This window comes from Lupinus angustifolius, chromosome LG20 (assembly GCF_001865875.1).
Source record: "Lupinus angustifolius cultivar Tanjil chromosome LG20, LupAngTanjil_v1.0, whole genome shotgun sequence".
Lineage (NCBI taxonomy): Eukaryota > Viridiplantae > Streptophyta > Magnoliopsida > Fabales > Fabaceae > Lupinus > Lupinus angustifolius.
In genome coordinates this window covers 17,707,021-17,722,286 of record NC_032028.1, presented here as the reverse complement: position 1 = coordinate 17,722,286, position 15,266 = coordinate 17,707,021, and the positions used below count along the sequence as shown (strand labels likewise).

Here is a 15,266-nt window from a genome sequence, read left to right as displayed (position 1 = left end):
GTGATGAATTCAAAAACTAGTTCAAGCAAAACAAAAGGCTAACAAAAGCACTGATAAGAAGCTGTGTTGATACCACACTAATTCATACATTTAAAGGAAATGCTAAAATTGGCAGTACAAAACATAAATATACTATAGACTTTTGCGATTAATTTGCTCACCCCATCTAAAGAATAATCATCATAAACAGATGTGCATTAAAGCACATAGCATTCTAAAAATAATTCAGAAATAAAATGAAGATCCATAGTCTATGAGAACTAGTTTCAAGTCAACTCGCATGTAAGTATTTCTGCAATCTATTTACTGCTTGATGGTGTTAATTTCAATTAGATATAAACTGAAATTCCAGCAACAGAACTCATAAAGTGGAGTTAGAAACATAAGCTAAAGCAGAGTGGATGTAACACTTAAACCAGAAAAGAATTGATTGTACTAAGTTACTAACCTTAAAAACAGAATTCCAAGGAGATCTAGCAAGAAATAATTCGAACCTAACAAATAATGAAGGCCAAGAAACTGGTCCTTCTCTCAGAATGGAACATGAGAATGAGTTTAACCTTCAAACCTATGGGCTACACCTAAAAAATATCCAACAGAACATAATGTGTCTATAACCCACAAATTCCTGACTCAATGCACTCGACTTTACATGCACATAAAGAGAACCCAATATCGTAAAATCTCTAACACTAACTTAAGGATACACAATCAATAGCTATCGGGAACCATCTCTATTTTATAAATCCATATTAAAATTGAGATACATTCTATGCTCAATTACCCAAAAGTGGTTGATTGAAGTGAACTATGCCCTAGGCGGACTCTGCCTACGAGGCCAGGGTTTGAACCCCGGTGTAACCGTTCAGGTAGGGCTACAGACCTATACCCAAGGTTTTAAATTGCAGTTGTGGCTGCATTCAAATTGTGTTAATACAATTGCATGAAAATGCAGGGAATGCGGCGATAATTGAAATTGGTATGCGATTACAACTACTACCTAAACTACAACATTACGGCCGTAGCTATATCCATTCAACTGGTATCTCAACCACAGCAAGACACAAACCATGGCAGATTTGGATATAATATCGTATTAGATAAAAGCAATGTAAACATCAAAATGCCGAAACCACAAAATCAACACCTATATACGACACGAATGCATAATCCACATTCCAAAAGCGAGTCAACAATCTCATAAACATCTTAAATAACAAAAACTAACAAATAAAGCAATCAAGCTTAAAAAGTAGTCTAAAATTCAAGTTATACCCTTTATTACACCAAACTCAATTCATAATATTTGGATCGAATTGGATCGGATCGAAGTTTCACTCCGATTCCGCAGAAGCGGTATTGTTGCTCTCCAGCTTGAGACGTTCAAGGGCTTTTTCATGGGCCCAGGTTTCAATAGTGAGATCAGGCTTAGCATTAAGACCAACACCAAGAATAACAATGGTGAGAAAACTTGTGATGTAACAAGGAAGTTCCCAATCTTCCCACTTCCGAGATTGACCAGGTGGTGGTGGGGTTCGGTTCATGAATAGACCCTTGGGTCGTTCTTCGTGACCTGGACTGGTCCAGCGGCTTGGACCGGATGAGTCACCGCCGCGGGTGCGGAGGGATGTGAGAAGACGACGGCGGAGCATGGAGGAGGCAGTGGAGATAGGCATCGATGGGATTTGTGAGAGGAGAGAGAGAGAGGTGTGTGGTGTTTATCTTATATTTAAAATAAATAAATAATAGTAAATCTTAGGTTTTTGTTTTTGGATCTTAAGCATGTGGAACTATGAACTTGTGTATAATGAAAGCCCAAATAATTTTGGGGCCATATTCGATTGCATTAAAACAAATGGGAGAACTATTACTTGCACAGTGAATCCTTGTTATTTAAACTATTTTTGGATAATGAGTGAGTTACCAAGGTCCAATAAGGGAGGACATCCTATATGGTATCCTAAAGATGTATCACTTCTCATGTGTTATTATTTGTGGTTAGTCGAAAAAATATATTTAAGTTAAAACTTTAATAATTAAGTATTTTTTTATTACTCACAATCAGTTATTTTTTTTAATAATTAAGTATTTCTTATTATTCTAATTAGTTAAGAAAAAATAAAAAATGAATTAAATATATATTAACTTTATATATTTTCTGATCGATTAGAAACAATGGTACAAAGTTTGGAACATCTTTATATGATAAGTTACTAGGAAATTAATATTTATAGGACATTTGATGGTTGGTATAAGCTGGAAAATAAGTTTGTTAGACAAAATAAATAAAATGATATGAGCATAATCTTAGTTTTGACTTGTCATTTAAGCTCATATTAACTATTTTTCACAAAAGAAGTGGACTTTTCTAACATATAATAAAGAATAAATTATATTTATATTTTTAAATTTTATTTAAAATTACACATATTACTCCTTTGTTTTTGGTAATTTGAACTTGTTGTGGGTGAACTTTGTTACAATTTGAACTTTTCAAAGGACTATTGTCCTATTAGATTCATCTTTCATTTATTATAGTCTAATATGAATTGTTATCGTAAATATTTATTTATAATCAGTAACACTTATCATTCATAATTCATTCATATTATTTATGCAATAATTAAATATAAGTGATAAATAATATAATTATAATATAAAAATCTCATATATTATTATGGCATATTATTTTTCTCAGTGAATTAATAATTAAATAATCTGGATCGTATTTCTAAAACTATTTTTCATTCACAACACAATCCAAAGAAGATAAAATGCAGAGCACAAACAAAAAGATAACCATTATTCCCATTTTGTTGCAAAAAATTAAATATGTCTTTACAAGCTTCCACATTCGCCGTCGCTATTCCTTTCTCCACCGCAACCCCTCTCCGGCGCCACCGTAATCTCTTCACTGTTCGAGCCCAAGGTAAAATTTCAATGCTATGCTTTCTTATTACCGTAGTTGATTTTGATTCTCAAATTTGGAATCTTTACAACCCACTATGTATAATGGGTATATCTATTTAGAGAGGATTAGAGAAATACGTCTCCACCATTAAGAATGTGATTTTAATTAAGTGCTTATTCGATTGACTTTTGTTAAATAAGCTAAAAAAGAGCTTATTTTGTCAACCTTATCCGTTAAGTTTACTGCATTGAGTAAAAAGAGTGTAGGGAATGACATAAGCTATCTGCATGCACTTCCAAAAGACCCTATAGTATGAATGTTAATTAAGCTAAAAATAACTTATTTTCATAAGCTGTTCCTATAAGTTTATTGAAATAAACTAAAAAAAACTTATAGAAAGGTTCTAACCTGGGAGTCATAAGGTGGTCTGTTGGTGAAAAGGGTAGTCATAAGGAATGGAGTGCAGGAGGTTTTGTGGGTTCGAGTCCCACCATCAACAAAAAATGGAGTTATAAGGTGTTTAGATGGTAGGGTGTAGGAGGTTGAAGGTGGAGTCTCACCCACAACAAAAATACTAACATATACTAACAACTAACATACTAACAATTGCCGATCAAAAAAAAAAGAAAAAAAGAAAGGTTCTAACCTGTTTTGTAAAATAGTTTCCTTAGGGTCAAATAAGCTTTCTCTCTGAGTTCTTCTAACCGCGCCTAAGCAATGAATGGTTAAGATTATAATTTAGCGCAGAGTCATGTGACAATCTAAAAAGGTTGAGTTTTTGTGATGGTGGTGATTTGAATTTTTGTGATTTGTTAACACAACTTTTAGATGGAAATAATCTGCTTGTTCTTGCAGTGGAACCATCAGATAAAAATGTTGAGATTATGAGGAAATTCTCAGAGCAATATGCGCGTAAGTCAGGAACATACTTTTGTGTTGACAAGGGAGTCACTTCTGTTGTCATCAAGGTACATTTGGTGATGTGAATCTTAGTGCAATTAAGTAGTCCTGCAATATCAGTAAGTTTTTGCAATTTACAATGGCCAAGTCTCTACTTGAAGTTAAGCTTTATTTGCAGGATTTAAACATGTTTTGGTAGTGTATCAGTGCAGTATGCATACAGATCGATACTATGTGTAGGGATGACGGGTTAGGCTGATGAAGCTCTTGCTTTAGGCCCCCAAAAATGTTAATATTATCTCCCAAAAGAAGATGTCTTATCTTTAATACTTTAGGGTCCTAGTAGAGCCCAAAATATTGCTGATTGTTAATATTCTCTTCTCAAGAAAAAGAGACATCTTTTTGAGACATCTTATTTTACGAAGTCTGAAATTATACGAGGAGTGTTAATGTTTTATTCTTTTGTTATTTCTATTTTGAAACAGGGGTTGGCTGACCATAAAGATTCATTGGGTGCACCGCTTTGCCCTTGCCGGTAGATACTTGCTCTTTTATCTTCTCCTCACCCAGAATATTTGTCTTCATCCTATAGCTCTAGAAGTGTAGCTGTAAAGACAAGTCGATCTGTATTAAATTCGATCTGTATTAATGCCTTCTAGCTTTCTAATCTCTGAATCATTGTGTTTTAGGCATTATGACGATAAAGCTGCTGAGGCTTCACAGGGATTTTGGAATTGTCCGTGTGTTCCAATGAGAGAGAGGTAGGGACATCTTTATAAAAACTGGATTATATCTACATGCCTTCTATGATTTTATGTTATCAAGTTGGGAGCTACTTGCTCTGCATGGACCAAGTTGTATTAGGAGTATATGTTTGTTTAAATTAGTTATATTTAGGCTTCTATCGTTAAGTTACTGAAAACAACTTATATCATTCTTGGCAGATGTTAATTTAGAGTAAGCAAGAGACTTATCTTAACCCTATAGAGAAGGCTGAGAAGCTAACATAATGATTACTGATAAACTCATGTTCCGAGTATTACATTTTGTATTGTAACTGTCAAAAATCTACAGAAGTAAAAATATGATTCACATTGAAGATAAATGTGAATCAAACCAACATTCATGTTCTTAGTAATATTTACTGAAGAAGACTTTTGTGGCTTGTTGGTTGTCATAGTTTGAAATAACATTTCACACTTTTGTACAAGGCTAAGTTTACATATGTGTCTATCAATTGTAAAGCAATAACATCCCAATTTCTTCTTCCATAATGCCTTTTCTACATATTCAGAGAAACCTTTTTCTACTTTCTGGTGAAACTTTGGTAAATCAAGTTTGTAGTTGTGGATTGCTTTTACTTTATCATATTAGTCTTCTTGAAGCTTTGATCAAGGATCATTAATCTAGATTCTATAGTAGTATTTTCCGAGGATAAAATTATTGGCTATCTCAATGGACATCAAATCTTGTCCCAATACATATTTACCTATGAAGCAACTGTATCAAATAGAACATAAATATCAACTGACTTATTTATCTTGTAAAAGTCTCTCCATTAAAGAGGCTGGTCTTAACTAATTTGCCAAAAACTGTTGTGGAGGTATTCTTATCATCAAGTTTATTTTTTGGTCAAAGACACTAACTCTAGATATCTTGAGTAATACTAGGTGTTCAGAACTCCAGAGAGATATATTTATGCTATAAAATCCCTTACCCACCTTCTGTTTTTGTTGTTTGTCAAGAAATGTGGATTAAAGAAGTTCATTTTATGAAACTTCTTAGTTATGCCCCAAACTGTCCCACCTAGAGTTCTTTTCTTAACCTCATTGTAATATTGTTTGGTACTTTTGAAGGAAGGAGTGCCATTGCATGCTCTTTCTCACTCCTGACAATGATTTTGCTGGCCAGGAACAGGTAATTATCTCATTCAAATTTTGATTTTGTTGCTCATGGTTACAGCTGGTTGTTTATGTTGTGTTGGCCACAAGTGATTTTCTTTTGAGTGTAATATCTATACACTGACAGGGTAAAGTCGGTGCATCATCCACCATTCATTTGAATTACTTTTATTTAACAGTCGATGATGATTAAAAATGAATGGTGGATTATGCGGCAACAGTGTAAAAAACTCTTACATTGTTAGTGCATACATCTTTTTCTTTTTTTCTCATTGACCTTGACTTATCATATTTATATGCATTTTTTCATTAGAATATATTTTCTTCTGTGAATGAAAATTCAACTATTCTTGCCTTGCAGACTATTACCTTGGAAGAGATTAAAGAAGCAACAGCAAACATGTAACAGACTATTGTGATATAAGATACTTGTTACAATCTGTATCTTTTGAATGAGAAGTGAAAAGAAATGTGTAATAATATGTGTAGGTATTTGTATTTACCCAATACCACATGTAATTTTTTTTTACTTTTTGTTCTTTCTCATTAATCTACCTATATTGTATTACAAATCTCACTCATTTCATCACTTCATAATCAGGAAAAGTACATAACCAATAAATGCTAAATTTTGATATTGTTCAAGGCCTCAAGAGGACAAAAAAGGGGGAGAACACCCTATAAAATTGCAGTAAATGGTATATCTGAATGTGTCTATAAACTAACATCATTATAGATTTTCAGAAAGATCAAAAGGTCAATAGTTTAATTCATGTGAGTCAATCGGATACTTCAAAATGGATTAGTTATTTACCGGTAAGGGGATATCCTAGATAACAATGATGGTGATGTGTTATAAAACATTTTGTAAGCTACAGATGCAATCTTTCCCCCCCAAGGTATACTGAGCCTCTTGGCTAATATCACTCTACTTCATTTCCATCAATCCAAACAGCTCAGTTTACACTGAAAAAGCTACACCTCTCATATAATGGTTAACAGTGAGTTGATTCCATGACAGATTCAAAAAAACATCTAAGGGGTTATTACCTACAAGACTAGTTTCAACTCATTTCTACATACCATCTCTTAGAACACAAGACTAGTTATTATATTGTTTTCTTGGACTAATAAGAATTTAACATTTTTTATTACCTACAAATATTCAACTATTCTCAGCAAGAGAAAGTAAAATGAAATCTTTTCAATTAATAAACACATGGGAATATACAAAGAAAGGGGAGTCTTATGAACTAATCTGATTTATTTATCATTATTTACAAGAAAATATACTACCATGACTTATTTATAAGAAACTCATGGTTTCTCCAACAATACTAAAAGAGAAAAAATGTATACATAAATAGTGTATGAGTTTTATATATTATTATTGTATTATTTATCATTCATGTTTAATCATCATTGACTTTTAAAAAATTAATACAACTAAATGGTAAATAAATTATTATTTATACATAAATCTTTATATATTTAAGTCATACCAAAATATGAGGGATTTAATGTGAATAATAGCTCACGTTCATTTATCATTGGGCTCCATTGGAGTGCATTTTTAATGAATTCCATAAAGCGCATTTTTAACATTTCTAAATTTATTTATTTTATAAAAATTCAATAAAATCAAGAATAAATTATAGTGACCTCCTGAATTTTAGCGAAATTATACAAATCACCCTTCACTTTTTATATATACGTAAACCCCCTAATTTTTTTATACTTTCATTACACTAACCACCCATGTACGAAAAATAAGTGTAATTTTTTAAACAAAAAATGTGATAAATACAATTAAGTTAACCAAAACATAGTATATTGTGGAGACAAGTCCAAATAATATATGAATAAATACTTCTTTATTATTTTTGGTTCGTTACGATAAAGTATAAGAATGATTTAAACCATATTTATTTGGAATTGTGGATGTGTAACAAAAATAACGAAGATACATTAATTTTTATATTATTTAGACTTGTGTCAGTAATATATATATTTTGTTTAACTTAATTGCATTTACCATATTTTTTGTTTAAAAGATTACAGTTATTTCTCATGCAGGGATGGTCAATGTAACGAAAATATAAAAACTAAGGGTTTATGTAGGTGTAAAAAATGAGGGGTAATTTGTGTAATTGCATTCGCATGGTTAAAAACACACATATGACATGTGCATTCTCATGGTTAAAAACATGCATTACCAGTTTATTCGCATTGCTAAGAAAACACATGTTATTCGTGCATTCGCATAGTTAAAATACACACGCTATATGTATATTCGCATTGAACAAACATGTTATCGGTGTAGTTGTCTATTCAAACCGATAATGAAAATAAATGACAATTTCAATTTTGAATTTTCATATAAAAATATGACACTGAGATACTATGTGATTTTTTTCAAAATAAATATTTTAATAGTGGTAGAAAATAATACTATTTGAGTCTTTTTATTAAAAAAATATTTAAAAATTATAAAAAACTTCAATTTTGAATTTGATTTTTTTAATTATAGTTGAGAAAAATTAAAATTCAAAGAATTTGAACTGTGATATTAAAATTTAGTCGAAAAAATATCACAAAACTTTGACAGAATGAAAAGTACTCTAATTCTTGAAGTAATAGTAAACGTTAAATAATATAAATAGATTAATGCATATATTGAATGAGGTGGAACCAATGTTATTAGTGTCATACCAGTGATCAAATCGGTTAGGGTATCAGTATAGTGGTATAACGATTCAACCGGTGGTTCAATAATTAAACTGCATACTAGCGAAATTAGATACACATATATAATATATTAACATTAATATTGAAAAATCAATAAAGACCAATGTTTTTATTATTTTCATAAAAAAAATTAAATAAAATCAGCTACTATGACCAGTACGATTCAATTGAATCGTCCGATACTAACCAGTTTTTACAACATTGAGTGGAAGTGTATAACTTTTAATTTAAATTAAACAACTATATTAGGGAGGTGAAATGATTATATTGAGGTTTTGTTAGTAGAAGTATTATATAAGATTTATATGATACTTAGAGTTCCATGTGAGACGGGTGAGAGATGAAGAGGTAGGGGAGAGATGAAGAGTTAGAGGAAAGACAAAGAGTTAGTAGTAGAAAAGAAAATCGAAAAGAGAAATTGTTCGGATGTGAATTTTTTTCCCAATTCTCTCTAATGTTTAGTGATTTTTTTTAACATAACAAACATAATGGTCAATTATATTATTATTAAATTACTAAAATATAAAATGTATAAAAGGTGAGAATGTAGTGTGAGAAAATACATAATAGTAGAGATATCAAAATAAGTTGTCTGGACGGGTTCGAGCTAGCCCACATTGAATTCGCGCTAAACTAGGTCTGCCTAAAAAGCCCAAATACAATTTATGCATAATAAATTGTAGCCCACAGCTGCCCTAAGCGGATTGTGGGTTGTGCGGGCCGACCCAATAAACTAAAAATTATTTATTTAAATTTTGATATATTTAATTTAAAATATATATATCATTTGATATTAAATATATAATTTTTTTAAACACACTTGTTATGCTCAATGTAATCAAACTTATAGATTTAATATCTTGTGTTTGAGTTAAGACGTGATGTCAAGTCTACGTATATGATTTTTAATATAATTCTTTTATTAAATGTCTCATTTCTATTGGACACTCACTCCCTAACACAATATAATTTGTAACTTCACTTTAATATATTAACATTCAGACATTATGAACAATTATATTAAATTTGGTTGTGTGGAGTTGTCTATAGTAAACAATTATATCGTTTTTTAGTTTTGTTGCAAACTTTATTTTCTTTATTATGTTTTTGTTGTAGAAGTTAAATATAATTAAATACATAATTAAGAAAATAAAATTGAAATCTATATGATTTAATTTCCTTTCATTTGAGTTGATACATTATTTTGTTATCATGCTTAAAAGGATATTCCACAGGAAAAATAATATAATTCTTAACTTTATAAAATTATTATAATTTATAAATATTTATGTTTTACATTACTCTATTTTTTATCATAAGTTGTTTTGTAAATTTTCACTCAATGCTTATTAACAAGGCAAATCTCCCAAACAAATAAAAATATATAAGGAAAACGGGTAGTCCGAACTCTCCCAGATAAACCTGTCCTGAACTCGGATTTAATATAGCCTAGATGGGCCAGACTAAAAAACTCAGATTCTATAAAATATACCTAATATGATACTCAAGCCATATAAATTTTTGAGTTTTGGCAGGCCGACATAGTAGAACTTTTTAGAGGGTAAAATTGAAAATAAGATGACATGTACCTTGAATGAGTTTTTTTATTATATAATCATAGATGGTGTTTTAAATCTATTTATTTAATTTTGTTCTAATATAATCATAAATATATATTGGTCGGTAAATGTTGTTACTTTCAAGTTATTTATGAGATTTTATTATAATAAAATGTACACCGTTTAATCGGAGACGTGTGCAGTGAACATATTCTTAATTTTGGATTATAAATTTATTAAATTATATTATTTAATATAATTAATTTTTAGAATTTTTAATATAAATTTGAATCCTATCCCACTAAGAGCGACTCCAATATCTTTTAGTGAATCCAAGTTTAGTCACATTTAACACTTTACTTTTTAAGTTTGGAATACTTTTTGATTCCTTAAACATCGTTAAATTTAAAATGATTTACAAAAATTACAAATATGAATCAAATTAATCATTTTTATGATCAAATTAATCCACATCAAATATTATAAAATATTAAAATAACTAATTTAACCTTGAAAAAATTTAAAATTAATTTAAAATTTTAAATTTTTAAGAGACTAAACTATCCAAAAACATAAGCAATGAAAATAGGTTGTATACGTTTTTTAAGAATCCCACTGGAGTATTGCTTACTTGTCTTAAACGAAACGGTGCGTTTTGTTTCCCCTCCCAGACAAGTTCAATCAACTCTTCATTCATTCCCCATTCCACACAAACCCTAACTTTCTCGATCGCAATCTCTGTCTTTCCCAGCTCCGGTGAGTTTTTTCGGGTTCTTAATAGTTATTCTCTCTATACTTTCTCTCTCTTTTTCATCCTTATCTCTTGAATACTTTTCACTACCGTTCATTAAACTTCAAAATTCAGATTGTAGTGTGATTTTTTAGAAGTTGATTGTTCCCACCTATTTTTACGTTAATTTCATGCCTGGGGTTTTCATAAAAAAATCATATTTATTGTGGTTTCGATAATGACCAATGACTATGCACCTTTATCAGAATTTTGTATGGATCATTAGCATTTTTAGAGTGTCTAAGTTAGTTATGCATTACTTCCATCTTTTTGAAATTGATTTGTGTAATTTATGTGTGAGTAAATACTCAAATTCGTCCGTAGTGAAAATTTCTCCCAAATTTGTTCCCGAGATATGAAAATTTTCAACTTGCTTCTTGAGAATCTCGATATTTCCTTATAGACTAGTGCGCTACTCAAATTTGTCTTGCAAATGACTAATTTGACCGATATTTGAGATTCTTGATGACCAAGGTCGGTTTTTTTTATTATCAAAAACAAAATTCAGGTTTTCAGTTTATTTTTTCATTTTTCAGGAATAAACTGGGAGGTGCATTTTTTTCTCATGAATGAATATTTCAATCTTATTTAACATGTTTATTTTTAGGGGAAAGATAAAGCTATAACCCTTATGGCTTTAAAATGTCACAAACAACTGTATGTTTTATGCTAGATCAATGGTACAGAAGCATAAATGTTTTATTCTGTTAATGTGTGGTCATGTGATTAAAATGATTCATTATATATGTCAATTTAAACAATGGTCTTTGTTCACGTATGATGAATGGACTGAGAGGACTTTTCCTCTTTCAAACTGATCTAAGATTTTTGGTGTATATTAAATACCTACCCGGGTAGGCCATGAGATGATCAATATATAGAAGATTGTGGATCATGTGTAACTGGCTATGGCAAGGCTATTATAGTGCCAAGGCCATGATCTTTGCTTAAGATTATCCTGATATAAGATTAAGATAAGTATGTTGTTAATAGGATCCTATCTAGAGTGGTTATAGTGATGATTGAGGTTCTAGAAGAGGACTTCGACCCATGAAAAGAAGTTGATATAGTCTTAGAGTTGTTGTTTTATACTTATGGTATTGCTTGGTGTGTGTGCATAAAACAGAATGGAACCGCACATTCTATCCTTTTCTTTTTAGTTCCATCCCGCCTATTGGAACAAAATGTCCCAGTTTATAGCCCCAAGTCTTATTCTGTTTTATTTATAAAATACGTCAAACATTAAATAAAGCTCATGTTAGTCTTGTTTTGTTCTAACACGTCTAACAAAGTTCTTGTTTTCTTAATTGTATCTGGAAGTTGTACAACTCTCAAAATATAAATGGTGGACTTATCTCTTATTCCTTTTAGTGGCAGTTTTATCTTCAATTCAGATTCGGAAGTAGGAACTCTGAAGTAAGGAATATAGATCAATCCATTCTCTCTTCAACTGAGATTCCTGCTTTGTTTTAATATATTTTATAGTGGCTAATTTTTTACTAAGTATGCAGCTAGAGAGATAAAAGTAATAAAAAAGTTATTTCATTGGGAGAAATTCACAAAGGAGCACTTGATATAACATTTTATCATGAAGGAAAGACAGAATAGTCATTCATAGTGTACATTTAAGTCATTTCAGGCCAATGTATCATATAAAAAAACTTCATGTGATTTTTATTTTTTCTCTAAACTGCTTTATTACCAAATCTCCCTGAGTTATTGTATTTTGTTTTCTTTCACCTCAGCAATACTTTATTCATCCTCTCTCTTTCTGTGGTTACTTTGAATTAAAACTCAGATCAATATGTCTCGAAGATATGATAGCCGAACCACAATCTTCTCCCCCGAAGGACGTCTTTACCAAGTGGAGTATGCAATGGAGGCCATTGGTAATGCTGGTACTGCAATAGGGATCTTATCCAAAGATGGTGTTGTTCTCGTTGGTGAAAAGAAGGTTACATCCAAGTTGCTGCAAACCTCAACTTCCACTGAGAAAATGTACAAGATTGACGATCATGTTGCATGTGCTGTGGCCGGGATTATGTCTGATGCCAATATCCTAATCAACACTGCTAGGGTCCAAGCGCAACGCTACACGCTCGCTTACCAAGAGCCAATGCCCGCCGAGCAGTTAGTTCAATCTCTTTGTGATACTAAGCAAGGATACACACAATTTGGTGGTCTTCGGCCATTTGGAGTCTCATTCCTGTTTGCTGGATGGGACAAAAACTTTGGCTTTCAACTTTACATGAGTGACCCTAGCGGAAATTATGGTGGCTGGAAAGCTGCAGCTATTGGTGCAAACAACCAGGCGGCACAGTCAATACTGAAACAGGACTACAAGGATGAGATCACAAGGGAAGAAGCTGTTCAACTTGCATTGAAGGTACTAAGTAAAACTATGGATAGCACAAGTTTGACATCAGATAAGCTTGAACTTGCAGAGGTGTTCCTCTCACCCTCTGGAAAAGTCAAATATCAAGTTTGCTCTCCAGAGAACTTGACTAAGCTGTTGGTGAAGCATGGGGTGACCCAACCAGCAACAGAAACTGCTTAACTTTGCAGTTTTATGTCATGAGGTTTGATTATTCATATGCAATGCATTTTCATATGTTCTTCCTTTCTGAATGCACTTATAGACATTTTGTATCTTGGTTATGCTAATGGCTTTTTATTTCCTGTATACTTTAATTTTCAGGACATATTTTTGGCTTTTTGTCCTTTTTTCGCTGCATTATTGTTGCAGAATGAAACAAATCAGCTAGTTTATCAAAAAAAAATTGAAATTAAGTTACTTGCACTTCAAAACTCATTTTTTTATTTGTTAATCTACAATTTTTTTTTATTGTGTTGAGTGATGGAAATGGTTGAGAACACTGTCTGACATCAATCTACAACTGCTAGTTTGTTTCAGAAAGACTAGAAAGCTTTATCAGTTAAAGTTTTTTTTTAATTTCAAATATTTTTTTTGAGTTTAATATTGATGTATATATTGATTGCTTCAACAATTATTAATTCATTTACTAATTTCTAATTAATAATACATATTAAACTGAAATCAATTTTATTATATGTAATATAGAACATTAATTTTGTTATATATTTAGCTGACATTTTTTCATTTTTCAACATAAGGTGAACATTAATTTGTCTCATTAGGCACACAACCATCCATCATGCATTGTTCAATGATCATGAGTTACTGTGACCCTTGTTTTGAATAGTTATTGAATACTACAATCATTTAATGATATATCAATACCTAACTTGTCATTGTAACATTCATGAGAATAGCTCTTGCTAGTTACTATACCCCCATTGATTATGTTTTTAATAAGAAAAAATGAACTGAATAATAATGAGTAGAAGAGGTATCAGATCCAAATACAAAAATGATGAGCCTCACATGCTAGAAAAAGAGTTGATGCATGCTTTTGGACTATTATTCCTTCTTAAATTGATCTCATGAATATGATTGTGGTCACCCTTTCCCATATGATTACTAACGATGATGAAAAGAAAAATTCTGAAATCCGGAGAATAAAAACCATTAGTTACTCTATAACATATAACAAATGTTGCATGGAAATACTTATAAATTTCAACTGTAAAGACACACTTACAAGTAATGTTGATTACTAAGCTACAAGGTTCTCAACATTGAAAAAGGTTGAAAGTAAAGTTTATTTGTATTCATGTAAAGTTTTAACACGGATTGGAGATGTGTAAAAGTCAAATTTGTCAATATCTAATAGAGTCCTCATTGATTGCGAACAATAGCCCCACATTCAAGAAATATCGTACCACAAACCATCGTTTTAGTCTTATGTTTTTTTTTATTTTCTTTCAAAACTGCCTAGTTTCATATTTTTAGGCTTAGTAAAAAAATTCTAGTTTATACTCATTAAAAAAAGTACACATTTATTCACCCAAAAAACTAATATACCTTCGCCATTTTTATAATTATACTTTATGTATATATAAAGTATTTATAAAGAGAAAGGAAAGAATGATAATGAATTGGGTGGGGCCAGAAAAATGAAAAATGAATCCAATCACTTTTAGCAAAGGGAGGGTCCAGCCAAGAACACTCATAAAGGTCCACAACAATGTGCTTAGTGCTAAAGAGACTTAGCTCTTAAGATTGAAATAATCATAAGAAAATGTGGCTTCATTGGTTGATTTGGTAGGAAAAACCATATTCCCCATGCAAAGCTTTTCTAAGCTAAGATGCCCATTTAGCAATTTTGTTGATTAGGAAAAGGCTAAAGTTGTAAAGTGAAGGTAGGGTATATGGAAGAGAGAGAAGAACTATCTTTTCTTTCAACTTTTGGTGTTTGATTGCGGTTTTTCCTCAATGGAATATGTGGCATTGTCCTCACAAAAGTAGGAACAATTAGGGAGCTCCAAGCTATACGGTCAATGAAGAAGTTGATTCATTATGAGATGTAATCTTA

At 31.2% G+C, this 15,266-nt stretch overlaps 3 protein-coding genes across 3 annotated transcripts; 2 read left to right on the top strand and 1 right to left on the bottom strand.

Moving 5' to 3' along the window:
- On the bottom strand, positions 1,130-1,734 carry LOC109335069. The gene has a single exon (XM_019571121.1). It carries the CDS (start codon positions 1,674-1,676, stop codon positions 1,335-1,337), a length of 342 nt encoding a protein of 113 aa, XP_019426666.1. The 5' UTR covers positions 1,677-1,734; the 3' UTR covers positions 1,130-1,334.
- On the top strand, positions 2,788-6,247 carry LOC109335261 (ferredoxin-thioredoxin reductase catalytic chain, chloroplastic). Its single transcript, XM_019571391.1, has 6 exons — positions 2,788-2,929; positions 3,767-3,879; positions 4,297-4,346; positions 4,501-4,572; positions 5,668-5,728; positions 6,074-6,247. Exons 1-6 carry the CDS (start codon positions 2,833-2,835, stop codon positions 6,116-6,118), a joined length of 438 nt encoding a protein of 145 aa, XP_019426936.1. The 5' UTR covers positions 2,788-2,832; the 3' UTR covers positions 6,119-6,247.
- On the top strand, positions 10,635-13,579 carry LOC109336508 (proteasome subunit alpha type-4-A-like). Its single transcript, XM_019573149.1, has 2 exons — positions 10,635-10,775; positions 12,608-13,579. The coding sequence occupies exon 2, from the start codon at positions 12,614-12,616 to the stop codon at positions 13,364-13,366; it is 753 nt and encodes a 250-aa protein (XP_019428694.1). The 5' UTR covers positions 10,635-10,775; positions 12,608-12,613; the 3' UTR covers positions 13,367-13,579.